Raw genomic sequence first — 14320 nt, forward strand, 5'->3', positions numbered from 1 at the left:
TAGAGAGAAAAACTCCACAGACAGAGTGTAGTCCATCTCAGAAGGCGAGAGTGGCACCAGGGTATGGGGTTGTCAGTTTTCATAAGGGTGGGTAATTTCATAGGCTAATGAGTGGGAGGAGTACTCCAGCTATTTCGGGAAGGGATGGGGAATTCCAGGAACTGAGCCACCGCCCACTTTTTTATCCTTATGGTCTGCCTTAGAACTGTCATGGGACCTGTGGGTGTGTCATTTAGCTTGCTGATGTGTTACAATGAGCATGGACTGAGGCTCCAGGTCTAGTGGAAGTTGACTTGTCTGCCATCTTGGACCCATTGGGTTCTAAGCAGTTTATGTCATGTCCTCAGACTATGTCATTCTTTCAAAGGTTGTGCCCTGCCCCCTTCCCTCCTGTTTCATTAGTGCCAGCAAGGTAATGTTACTGAATCGAAGCTTGGTCTGCTCACGGCATGACAGGCCAGTAATCAGGAGACGAGGTGTTGAGGCAAGGAATGGCAACTTTATTCGGAAAGTCGGGCATCCAAGAAGATGGTGGACTAGTGTCCTAGAGTACCATCTTATCAGGGTCTGGATGTTAGTTTCTTTTATAGAGCAGAGATGGGGAGGAGATGAGGAAGTAAAGTAAAAAGGCCATAAGTCTTGCAAAATACTCCTGGTTTTGGCCAGCCTCAGGGAGAGGATGTGTTAATTCTTCTTTTCTGCAGCTATTTACAGGTGAGCAGGGTCAGGGTGTTTCTCTGTGAGCTGAACAAAGGCACTTTAGTTTAACATTCAGGCAGAGGGGCAGGGTTCCCTGAGGCAGGCCATTATGGATGCCTATAGATATAGACAGAATAAAAGCAATGGAAAGCAAAGGTCAAAGTAAAAGAAACAGATCCAACATGGAGTCAGATTTTGTTCTTCCCTGTTACAGTAACTCCTTAGGTGATAACATTCCTTCCTTAATCCTATAAGGGATCACAATGATCACTACTCACCTTTTTGGACTATGTAAACTGTCAATATATTACTTTGACGTATAGCCCTTCGATGTATATCCGTTTGTCTCAAAAACTTATATGACTGTGCTTTGACCTCTAACAGGTGGAACAGTCCTCAGAGCTTTCTGAAAGACTGTATCCTGGGTTGTAATCCTCAGGTTGGCTCAAATAAAACTATTTCTTTCTTAGAATGACTACTGATTAATTTTTTTTCACTGACACAGAAAATAAAGGAAGAAAATTTTGAATGAAGGTGTGAAGTCACTGGTATCAATCTCGGGATGAGGTCTGCAAGATGTCATTGTATTTGGTCATTAGAGCACAAAAGTCTGCTGCAAACTTGAGAAACAAGAGAATCTGAAAGTTGAGAAAGTAGGTAATAAAGGCCCTTTCTTGATATCTTGTAGAGAGTGGAAGAGAAATAGTAACAGAGAAAATGGGTTTGTTTAAAGAGTACAAGCTGATAGGAAAAAGGTCAAGAAGTTAAAGGGAAAGAGGTGGAGACAGGCGTGAAGCTGAGAAAAGGATACAGGCAAAAGATTCTGGGAGAACAAAACATAAAAGCATTTTAACAAATGAAATCCTCTCCTTTGAATGAACACTATTTTTCAAAATAATTCAATTGTCCTGACAAGCTTTTTCAAACATAAGTGCTGACAACAGTAATTTTATTTCTACATGGTAAATTAAGTACCATCTTCAAACCCTTGCATTGAATTTTAAATACCCATAACAACACAGTATTTAATTTTGAAAGGGGAGAAATCTTGCAACAACAATAGCAACAACAATAAAACTTCATGTGGAAATATAATTGTTGGGAATATTGTATCATTAGCTTAAATCAAATGGCCCTTCCATTTTTAAAAATTGTCATTAACAACAAATAAACTAATATATCAGAAGTATGTTCATGAAATCAGACCCTCTTCAGAGCTTATCATTTACCTTTGAATTTTAGTCATCTTGTGCCACAACTAAAAATTTTAATGACCTATTTGTTTCATCTAATTGCACACATTTGATTTTCTTTTACAAAAATGATCAAAGTGATACTGCTAAATTTAAGCATTGCTTTTGTTAGGAGAACCACTGACTGAAACCGCCTGCCCTGGCCAGGCACAATAGTAACCACTTGCATGAGTTATCCTACAACAGGAGGTCCTGGTAAGGAATGAGGAACTAACAAGCTACCACCAACCGGAAGAATTCAGGAAAGTTCAAAAAGAGAGAGGAGACACCAGTCCGTATGTCCTACCATCCTCCCAGAATCCTTCTGACTGGAATCCATCTTTTTTTTTTTTTTTTTTTTTTTTTTTTTTTTGCCGTATGTGGGCCTCTCACTGTTGTGGCCGCTCCCATTGTGGAGCACAGGCTCCGGACGAGCAGGCTCAACGGCCATGGCTCACGGGCCCAGCCGCTCCACAGCACGTGGGATCCTCCCAGACCGGGGCACGAACCCGTATCCCCTGCATCGGCAGGCGGACTCTCAACCACGGCGCCACCAGGGAAGCCCTGGAATCCATCTTGATTGAGCCATGTGCGCACCACCAGGAAGGACCCTGAGGCGGAATGATTGGCCAGAGACAACCTGGAAATGAATCCCATTACCATAAAACCCGAGACCGTGAGCAACGTGGCAGTGCAGCTCTCCTGGGTTCCCTGACCCTGCTGCTCTCTGCCCAGGCGCCCCTTTCCAATAAAGCCTCTTGCTTTGTCAGCACATGTGTCTCCCTGGACAATTCATTTCTGACTGCTGGACAAAAGCCCACTCTTGGGCTGTGGAAGGGATCTCTCTTTCTGAAACACTTTAACTGCAATCTCTACAAATTCCTCAGTACTATCTTGTTCTTGGCATTTATTGTATCTATTTTGTTTCCTATAAAAACAATAAGACATATGTACTGTATGTACTTCACATTAGATAACACTTTGATTACTAATCCCAAATATCCTAAACAGAAAGACATCTTCCATTTCCTAGCATCTAATTTTGCACTGACCTTAAACTAGCCTTTGCGTTCCATTCTAAAGGAAAAAGAAATAGACTAAAAAATTAATATATTATTTTCACTTGTATTGGCCACATCTAAACTGTTGTTTCTGTAACAGGGAAGAGCTAAGTCAGACTCCATATTCGATCTGTTTCTTTGACTTTAACCTTTGCTTTTCGTTGAGAATCCGGCTGCTAATGCAGGGGACACAGGTTCGAGCCCTGGTCTGGGAAGATCCCATATGCCACGGAGCAACTAAGCCCACATGCCACAACTACTGAGCCTGTGCTCTAGAGCCCGCGAGCCACAACTACTGAGCCCGTGTGCTGCAACTACTGAAGCCCGCGTGCCTAGAGCCCATGCTGCACAACAAGAGAAGCCACCACAATGAGAAGCCAGTGCACCACAATGAAGAATAGCCCCCTCTTACTGCAATTAGAGAAAGCCCATGTGCAGCAATGAAGACCCAACACAGCCAAAAATAAATAAATAAAATATAGAAATTTATTAAAAAAGAAAAAGAAGTAACTCCTTAAAAAGGGAAGGGATAATATTTTGAAATATTAATGGCGATCCGAAACTAAAATCCAAGTGATTGTGATAAAGCATGGGAGTTGGTCTGTATGCTGGTAGTGAGAGAAGCATCAAGGAGAGTGACAGTATATTAAAGGTGTTTTCTTGGTGGGGTGCAGGAGAGTCAGAGATAATACTGTTGTGGTGGTGTTGCACTGTGTCATCTAAGCTGGAACTATGGTCCCCAGAATTCCGGTACATGTCTAGTTTCCATTTAGCTTTTGCATTGTATAGTCAAGAATTTGACTGGCCTTTGGTCCTGGTTTCTGGGAGGGAATCTCTAGATTCTCAGAATTTCCCAAGTGATAGGTGTGTCTTTGTTATTCATGGCTGTCGAGCCCCTAGATAGTTCCCGGATGGGGCTGGCCATACTGGAAAGATCAACCATGTGGTTAGAGGGTTAGGGCTCTGAACCAAGTAATACCAATTCAACCTCCATGGGGTGGGGGGTGAAGGTTGGGGGTTGGAGATTGACTTCAATCACATGGCCAAGAATTCAAGCAATCATGCTCGGATAATGGAATCCCAATAAAACTCTGGACTCGAAGCTCGGATAAGACTCCTGGCTCGTAATACACATTGATATGCCAGGAGTGTGATGCTTCCTGACTGCCTGGGGAGAGGACACAGAAACTTCCCATTTGAGACTCTCCCAAGACCCAACCTATGTGTCTCTCCTTTTTTGTCTGGTTTTGATTTGTATCCTTTTGCTATAATAAGACTGTGACCATAAGTATAGCTCTTTCTTGAGTTCTGTGAGTCATTCTAGTGACTTCTCAAACCTGAGGGGGTAGTGGGAACCCCCAAATTTGTAGCCAGTTGTTCAGAAGTGCAGGTGGTCTGGGAATCCAGGAGTTGCAGCTTGTGTCTGAAGTGAGGGCAGTCTCACAGAGGACTAAGCCCTCAACCTGTGAAGGTTAGCCTAACTCCAAGAAGTCAGTCTCAGAGTTACAATGCAGTTCACAACAAGAGAAATTTGCTTGAGATCCGGAAGTCATAAGGGAAGCAGCAGCCATATATTCCACACTGTGGAAGCTTGGTGGAGGGTGCCGGGCACTGTGGTACCTCATGCATGTTGTTGCTGATCTCCTGGCTCACCTTGTTGGTGTGGGGCAGCACCCAGCCTGCGGGCTTCAGGTCATACAAGTCATCTAAGGTAGAGAACGACAGACAGATACAGGCTCCATTATTTTTCCCCCCAGCAGTTTCCAGTTTGTCCCTGCTCCTGTTCTTGTTCAGCTTTCCTTCCCGACTGCTGGGCTGGCTAACTTATAATGACTTCAGGCCAATACCAGAGGCAGACATCAAATTGTTCCACCAGCAATCACAATTGTGTCAACTTGAATCCCTATGATAAGTTCCTTATTCATTAATGCTCTTACTTCTGCCTCTCTGATTTTACCTCGACTGCCACAGCTGTTTCAGTCTATCCACTGATAGAAAATTATAATTTTAAATGTGAATGTTGAGAACTTAAGAAGAAGCACTACAGGAACAGAAACACTAGTGTTGTCAATCCTGACTTCATGCTACAAAAAGCTTCAAAACAAAATGCTGATACCACTCTTCTCCCCGGAAATTCTGGGGTAAAGTTTAAATGTTAAATTTTTTTCTGAAAGGTTCCTAGGTGATCCTAGTATGCACCCAGGGTTATGAAATGCTGCACTAGAAGGAAGAAAAAAAGCAAAGGAAAGGTAATCAATCTTACACACACACAAGGAAGTATAACAGAAATAAATCAAAACATATCTTAATATGAGAGTCACTCCTAAAATCAAGAAGTATTAAAAATTAACTAATAGAGCAGGCAAATATTAATAAAAATAAAGATGTGATATAGTAATATAAAAGATAGAACTCATAGTTAATAGCATGAAAATGGATCAAGGATAGTTACATTGATAAAAGTTAGAGTACGTGTAAAGAAATGTCATGTTTCTCTTTCTATCTGGCATAGCTTCAGGATACATAAAACAAAAACTGGGAGACATACTCAGAGAAAATAACAAATTAAAATCATCTCTTTTAGAATTTAAAGATCAAGAAGAAGAAAAAAAACATACAAGTTTTGAAAAACATAATTAACAGGACTTACCTACCATATTAGAAGCATGTTTAACTTTAACCCTACACAACTGATGTCCTCTTTTCTTCCTGTAATAAACATCAAAGTCCCTGACATGCTGAAGGCTGGAGGCTAGTAAGCTACTCCTGTATGTCCACCCATGCTTGTTCTTTCTTTTTATCAGACCGTGTTACCTCCCTGCTCTCTGGTACTTCATCACTGTCTGGTATTCTTTTTTTTTTTTGAATTTTTGAATTTTATTTATTTATTTTTTTATACAGCAGGTTCTTATTACTCATCAATTTTATACACATCAGTGTATACATGTCAATCCCAATCACCCAATTCATCACATCACCATCCCCACACCCCCGCCGCTTTCCCCCCTTGGTGTCCATACGTTTGTTCTCTACATCTGTGCCTCAGTTTCTGCCCTGCAAACCGGTTCATCTGTAGCATTTTTCTAGATTCCACATATATGTGTTAATATATGGTATTTTTATCTTTCTGACTTACTTCACTCTGTATGACAGTCTCTAGATACATCCACTCTCAACAAATGACCCAATTTCGTTCTTTTTTATGGCTGAGTAATATTCCATTGTATATATGTACCACTTCTTCTTTATCCATTCATCTGTCGATGGGCATTTAGGTTGCTTCCATAACCTGGCTATTGTAAACAGTGCTGCAATGAACATTGGGGTGCATGTGTCTTTTTGAATTATGATTTTCTCTGGGTATATGCCCAGTAGTGGGATTGCTGGATCATGTAGTAGTTCTATTTTTAGTTTTTTAAGGAACCTCCATATTGTTCTCCATAGTGGCTGTATCAATTTACATTCCCACCAACGGTGCAAGAGGGTTCCCTTTTCTCCACACCCTCTCCAGCATTGAGTTGTTCCAATCTGTTGAGTTGTTCTAATCCTGCTTATGCTAGTTTTTTTTTTTTTTTTTTTGTCTGCATTGGGTCTTCGTTGCTGTGCGTGGGCTTCCTCTGGTTGCGGTGAGCGCAGGCTATTCTTCGTTGCAGTGGCAGGCTCCTCATTGCAGTAGCTTCTCTTGTTGTGGAGCACGGGCTCTAGGCACACGGGCTTCAGTAGTTGTGGCTCATGGGCTCTAGAGCTCAGGCTCAGTAGTTGTTGCTCACGGGCTTAGCTGCTCCTCGGCATGTAGGATCTTCCTGGGCCAGGGCTCAAACCCATGTCCCCTGCATTGGCAGGTGGATTCTTAACCACTGCACCACCAGGGAAGTCCTATGCTAGTCCTTATTAATATATGTTCTTAATTTAAATATTATATAAACCAATAAAATATGAATGTGAAAAATAGTAGTTGTTTCTAGAAAACTAAGTTGAATACTTTGAAAAGATCCAGTAAGGATATATCATTATAAAAATTTCCTGTCAGATTGTGTGCAAGACAACTGTGAAAAAAAAAAAAGGATGTGAATTCTAGAAAACTTGAATACTTCACAAGTGTTTTTCAAACATCTATGGAACCATTATGAGAGTTGGGAAAAGAAACATCAAGCAGGCATCACTTTGAGCAGGATGAAACTGACAGGCAGGAGGGTCAGCCAAGAATGATGGATGTGGTTTCAGATTCTCTCAGCAGCCCCTGGAGAGCTGTGCCTGGGCTGTGGGTTCAGTCCTGCTAGCTCACTGCCAGGCAACCTAGAAAAATCCTGTGATCATCCAGCTAGTGAACTGGTTTGTCTCTCTACAAGTTTTTATCACACAGGCCACATTTTCTGTTCACAAGGCTATAAAATTAGAGGTCACAATAGAAGCATGGAGAAAAAAGTCATTTAGAAATAACTAAATAGAATCTAAGTAATTCAAGTTAGAGGGGAAAAAAAAATCAAACATAAAAATACAGACCATTTAAAATGAAGAATGGTCACTGCACTATATATCAAATCCCATGGATTAATTTACACTTCCAGTCTAGAGGGAGTAACAAAGATTAGAATTACCTTTCTGCCTGAACCAATCAATACACAAGCAAAGACAATGGACATCAGGTATAAAGGACAGAGATCCCTGAGAAGCAGGAGATGAGTGGGGTGAGCTCTATGATGGCTGCAGCTTGCTGCCTTGAGAAAATTTTCAGGCTGCAGTGTGGTAGGGGGGCAGACAGGCAGAGCTTGGCAAACTCCGAGTTGAGGAGGTAAAGCTGAGTGTTCAGGGAAACTAAGGTCACTACAATGTCCATTACACAGTACTGAAGAGGATTAAGTTGTACTGAGAGAAAACTAGTGATCTGCAGAAAGTTTCCTCCAGTATTCATGAGAGTACTGACCAGCATACAGGTTTGAAGAAAGTACCCAAGCCTGGGGAAAGAATTGTCCCACAGAATTATAAGTAATACTACCCAACACTCACATAAGACCAGGAACAGTATCTGCTATCACTGGCCAGACTGAAAAACTTCCTAATTCATGAGGTACCTAGGAGAGCATTAAAAAGCGTCTTGCCTCAGTAATGGGGTGAATTAACCCTAGACATAATAGTTCTCAAATCCTGCCTAACAAATCTTAAAAGCAAGTCCTGAAGTGATGCAACTGTTAACAAGTAACTCTGCCCCAGAATAAAACTCAAGAATATTTATAGAAATATGAAATATCAAGCATGCAATATGGTAAATTTCACCAATGCCTAGCATTCAATCAAAATTACAAGGCAAGCAAAGAAGGAAAATACATCCAATAAGGAGAGAGTAAATCAAAAGGTATTAGAATTAGCAGACAAGAATATTAAAAATTGCTATAACTTTATTCCATATGTTGAAAATTTTAAGTAAAGGCAGTGAAGATATTAAAAAAAAAGATCCAAATCATGTGTTAACTAACTCCATGGGGGGAATCCTTTCACAATGTGTGTGTGTGTGTGTGTGTGTGTGTGTGTGTGTGTGTATGTGTGTGTGTATAATCATGTAGTACATTTTAAATATCTTATAGTTTTATCAACTGTACCTCAATAAAGCTTACCAAAAAATGAGAAAAATAGAGATCCAAATCAAACTTCTAGAGAGAAACACTACAATGTCTAAGATGAAGATTATATTGGAACTAATTGCTGATTAGACACTGCATAAAAAAAGATTAGTGGACTTGAAGACATAGCAATAGAAACTATCCAAAATGAAACACACAGAGAAAAAATAATCTAAAAAAGAAGCAGCATATCAGTGAGCTATGGGACTATATCAAGCAGCCTAATTAGAGTTTCCAAAGAAGAAAAATATAGGGACAAAAAAAAATTTTTTTAAATAATGGCCAAAATTTTTCCAAATTTAATGAAAACTGTAAACCCACAGATCTACGCAGCTCAATGAACTCCAAAGCAAAAGAAACATGAAAAAAAACTACGTTAAGGCACATTATAATCAAATGGCTCAAAACCATCTAGAGAAAATTGACACATTATGTAATATAATGTGTGCATGTTCACAAATGACTCCAAAAGCACCACCAGTCTTTTGATTTGGGGGTTACAAATAAAATTCAGTGAGTAGGGGAATTCACAAATAAGAAAGCTGCAAGTAATGAAGATCTAGTGTATATCAATACAATGGAATATCATTTGGCCACAAAAAGGATTGAAATGCTGTCACATGCTACAACATGGATGAATCTTGAAAACATGATAAATGGGAGAAGCCAGACACAAAAGGACAAATATGCATCTGCTTAGATGTCCAGAATAGGCAAATCCTTTTTTGAGTGTTTTATAGGTGACATTTATCAGTTTGAGAAAGTTCCTTTTCATTATTACCTTAACTGTTTTATCATGAAGTGTGCTGAATTTATTTAAATGCTTTTTTTGTGTCTATTGAGATGATTCTGATGTTTTTATTTATCTTTTATTCTGTTGACAGGGTGTGGTATATTAATTGATTTTAGGATGCTAATCCAGTCTTATATTGCTAAGATAAATCCTTCTAGGCCATGTTATATAATCCATTTATATACCTCTGGTTGTTTTGTTTCCTATTTTATTAAGGATTTTTGTGTCTATATTTATAAGATATATTGCTCTGTGGCTTGATTTTCTTATTATATGTTTTTCTGGTTCTTGTGATGAGAGTAATACTGGCCTCATAGAATGAGTTGTGAAGTGTTTCCTACTCTTCTATTCTTTGGAAGAGTTTGAGAAAAATTAGTATTCTTTATTAAATATTTGGTAGAATTTATCAGTGAAGCCGGCTGGGTCTGGGTTTTCTTTTTTGGGTAGTTTTTGAGTACCAATTCAATTTCTTTGTTATGTCTATTCAGATTTTCTATTTCCTCTTGAGTCAGTTTCAGTAGTCTGCATCTTTCTAAAAACTTGTCCCATCATCTAAGTTATCTAATTTGTTGGCATGCAGTTGTTCATAGTAGTCCCTTATGAAAGAGTCCTTCTTTCATATATGACAGCAGATTTCTTATAGGAAAAAATGCAAGAGGACATTTTAAAAATATAGGCAGGGCTTCCCTGGTGGCGCAGTGGTTGAGAGTCCGCCTGCCGATGGAGGGGACACAGGTTCGTGCCCCAGTCCGGGAAGATCCCACATGCCGTGGAGCGGCTGGGCCCGTGAGCCATGGCCACTGAGCCTGCGCGTCTGGAGCCTGTGCTCTGCAACGGGAGAGGCCACAACAGTGAGAGGCCCGTGTACTGCAAAAAAAAAATATATATATATATATATAGGCATACTTCATTTTATTGCACTTCACTTTATTGCCCTTTACAGATATTGCTATTTTTTTTTTTTTTTAACAAACAGAAGGTTTCTGGCAACCCTGTGTCAAGCAAGTCTATTGGCACCATTTTTCCAACAGTTGCTCACTTCATATGACTCTGTGTCAAATTTTGGTAATTCTCGCAATACTTCAAACTTTTAAATTATTATTATATTTGTTATCATGATCTGTAATTGGTGATCTTTGATGTTACTATTGTCATTGTTTTGGGGTGCCACAAATTGTGCCTATATAAAATGGCAAACTTAACCGATAAGTGTGTGGGCTCTAAATGTCCCCTAACCTCTCTCTCTCTCCCCACTCAGGCTTCCCTGTTCCCCAAGACATAACAATATTGAAATGAGGTCAATTTATAACCCTACGATGGCCTCTAAGTGTTCAAGTGAAAGGAAGAGTCAAACATCTCTCACTTTAAATCAAAAGCTACAAATGATTAAGCTTAGTGAGGAAGGCATGTCTAAAGCTGAGATCGGCTGAAAGCAAGGCCTCTTGCGCCAAACAGTTAAACAAGTTATAAATACAAAGGAAAAGTTCTTAAAGGAAATTAAAAGTGCTCCGCCACTGAAAACATGAATGACAAGAAAGCAAAACAGCCTTATTGCTGATATGGAGAAAGTTTTAGTGGTCTGGATAGAAGATTCAAACCAGCCACAACATTCCCTTAAGTCAAAGCCTAATCCAGAGCAAGGCCCTAACTCTCTTCAATTCTATGAAGGCTGAGAGAAGTGAGGAAGCTACAGAAGAAAAGTTTGAAGCCAGTAGAGGTTGGTTCATGAGGTTTAAGGAAAGAAGCCGTCTCCATAATATAAAATTACAAGGTGGAGCAGCAAGTGCTGATGTGGAAGCTACAGCAAGTTATCCAGAGGATCTAGCTAAGTTAATTAATAAAGGTGTCTACATGAAACAACAGATTTTCAATGTAGATGAAACAGCCTTATATTGGAAGAAGATGCCATCTAGGACTTTCATAACTAGAGAGATGTCAATGCCTGGCTTTGAAACTTCAAAACACAGGCTGACTCTCTTGTTAGGGAATAATGCAGTTGGTGACCTGAAATTGAAGCCAATACTTATTCACCATTCTGAAAATCCTCAGGGCCTTAAGAATTATGCTAAATCTACTCTGCCTGTGCTCTATAAGTGGAACAACAAAGCCTGGATGACAGCTCACCTATTTACAGCACGGTTTACTGAATATTTTAAGCCCACTGTTGAGACCTACTGTTCAGGAAAAAAAGATTTCTTTCAAAATGTTACTGCTCATTGACAATGCAACTGGTCACCCAAAAGCTCTGATGGAGATGGACAAGATTAATGTTGTTTTCATGCCTGCTAACACAACATCCATTTAACACAATATCCATTCTGCAGCCCATGAATCAAGGAGTAATTATGACTTTCAAGTCTTATTATTTAAGAAATACATTTCGGGACTTCCCTGGCGGTCCAGTAGTTAAGACTCCACGCTTCCACTGCAGGGTACACCGCTTCGATCCCTGGTGGGGGAACTAAGATCCCGGATGCCATGGGGTACGGCCAAAAAAACAAAAACAAAAACAAACAAAAAAGAAATACATTTCATAAGGTTATAGCTGCCATAGACACCGTGATTCCTCAGATGGATCTGGGCAAAGTAAATTGAAAACCTGGAAAAGCTTCATCATTCTAGATGCCATTAAGAACATTCATGATTCAGAGGAAGAGGTCAAAATATCAACATTAACAGGAGTTTGGAAGAAGCTGATTCCAACCTGAATGAATGAGGGGTTCAAGACTTCAGTGGAGGAAGTAACTGCAGATGTGGTGGAAGTAGGAAGAGAACCAGAATTAGAAGTGGAGCCTGAAGATGTGACGACATTGCTGTAATCTCATGATAAAACTTCCACAGATCAGCAGTTGCTGCTTATGGATGAGCAAAGAAAGTGGTTTCTTGAGATGGAATCTACTCCAAGTGAAGATGCTGTGAAGATTAATGAAATGACAACAAAGGATTTAGAATATTACATAAAATTATTTGATAAAGCAGGAGCAGGATTGCTCCAATTCTGAAAGAAATTCCACTGTGGGTAAAAATGCTATCAAACAGCATTGCACGCTGCAGAAAAATCATTCGTGAAAGGTAAAGTCAATCAGTGCAGCAAAACTTCATTGTTGTCTTATTTTTAGAAACTGTCACAGCCATTCCAACCTTCAGCAACCACCACCCTGATCAGTCAGCAGCCATCAGCATCGAAGCAAGACCCTCCACCTGCAAAAAGATTATAAATCACTGAAGGCTCAGATGATTAGCATTTTTTAGCAATAAAGGATTTTAAAATTAAGGTATGTACACTGGGGTTTTTTAGACATAATGCTATTGTACACAATAGAATACAGTATAATATAAACATAACTTTTGTATGCATTGGGAAACCAAAATATTTGTCACTCACTTACTGTGATATTCAGTTTCTAGTGGTGGCCTGGAACCGAACCCACAATATCTCCAAAGTATGCCTGTATTGAAAGGGGAAAAGAAAAAACTGTCAACTTAGAATTCTATACCCAGACAAATTATATTTCAAAAACAAATGTGAAAGAGGCTTTTTCAGACATGGACAAGCTAAAAGAGTTCATCACCAGCAAGACTGCACTATAAGAACTATCAAAACAGGTTCTTCAAGCAGGCGAATACCAAATGGATAAATGGAGCTACACAAAAGGATGAAGAGCTCCAGAAATGGTAACTTTGGAAAAATACGTTGATTTTTTTTCTTATTTAAATCTTCTTAAAAGAAAATCTATGTTTTAATACCGACAGTAACAAAAAAAAAAACCCAAAGAACAAACAAAAACAATTCTGTGTGGGGTATGTGCATACACACACACACACACACACACACACACATAAATGTAAAGTGTATAACAGCACAGTCTAGCAAGCTTGAACAGATTGTGGGAGGGAAGGTAAAATATATCAGGCGCTAAAACTGGACTATAACGCTAGAGAGAGGTTTACAAAAATTATGAAAAATACTAGGTACAACTCTATATCCATTAATTTGGAAAGACAGAGGAAATGTTCATTTTTAATAAATATATAAATTCAGCTGGCCCACAATGAATGGCCGCCGCGGCTGCCACAAAGGAGGCCGCGGGGGCCGTAGCTCCGGCGCAGGGGGGCGCGCCCCGGGCCCAGGGCCGGCCCCAGCCGCCGCTGTGGAGCTGGCCGGGCGCCCCCGGAGAGCGGCCACGGCTTAGCCGCCGCCGCCATGGCCCAGACCCTGCAGATGCAGATCCCGAACTTCGGCCACAGCATTCTGGAGTGCCTCAAGGAGCAGCGGCTGCAGGGCCCATACTGTGATGTCTCGGTGGTGGTCAAGGGCCCTGCCTTCAAGGCCCACCGGGCCGTGCTGGCCGCCAGCAGCTCCTACTTCCGGGGCCTGTCCTACAGCAGCCGGAGTGAGGCGGTGGAGCTGCCGGCGGCTGTGCAGCCCCAGTCCTTCCAGCAGAGCCTCAGCTTCCACTACAAGGGCCGGCTGAGCATGAACATGGGCGACCAGTTCCTGCTCATGTACACAGCAGGCTTCCTGCAGATCCAGGATATCATGGAGCAGGGCACAGAGTTCTTCCTCAAGGTGAGCTCTCCCTGCTGTGACTCCCAGGGCCTGCACGCCGAGGAGGGCCTCTCGTCCGAGCCCCAGAGCGCTGTGGCGCAGACGTCGAGATGGCCGGCCTGCGGCACCCCACTGCCCCTCGTGTCTCGCGTCAAGACGGAGCAGCAGGAGTCGGACTCTGTGCAGTGCAGGCCCCTGGCCAAGCGGCTGTGGGACAGCAGTCAGAAGGAGGCCGGCGGTGGCTGCAGTAGCAACGTCAGCCGCAAGATGGCCAAGTTCTCCGCGCCGGACCTGGCCGCCAACCGGCCGCCCGAGCAGGCCCAGGCGGTGGCGGCGGCACAGCGCGCCAGAGTGGCTGGGAGTGGGGG

General features: G+C 41.3%; 1 protein-coding gene across 1 annotated transcript in view; it reads left to right on the top strand.

Moving 5' to 3' along the window:
* The first annotated feature begins 13607 nt into the window (after positions 1-13607).
* LOC103070820 (nucleus accumbens-associated protein 1-like) overlaps positions 13608-14320 on the top strand; it is a 3125-nt gene continuing 2412 nt past the window's right edge. Inside the window, 1 exon segment of the mRNA XM_082930939.1 lies at positions 13608-14320. Coding sequence (XP_082787065.1) covers positions 13608-14320 — 713 coding nt within the window.

Source organism: Lipotes vexillifer, unplaced genomic scaffold, assembly GCF_000442215.2.
Source record: "Lipotes vexillifer unplaced genomic scaffold, Lipotes_vexillifer_v1.1 scaffold743, whole genome shotgun sequence".
Classification (NCBI taxonomy): domain Eukaryota; kingdom Metazoa; phylum Chordata; class Mammalia; order Artiodactyla; family Lipotidae; genus Lipotes; species Lipotes vexillifer.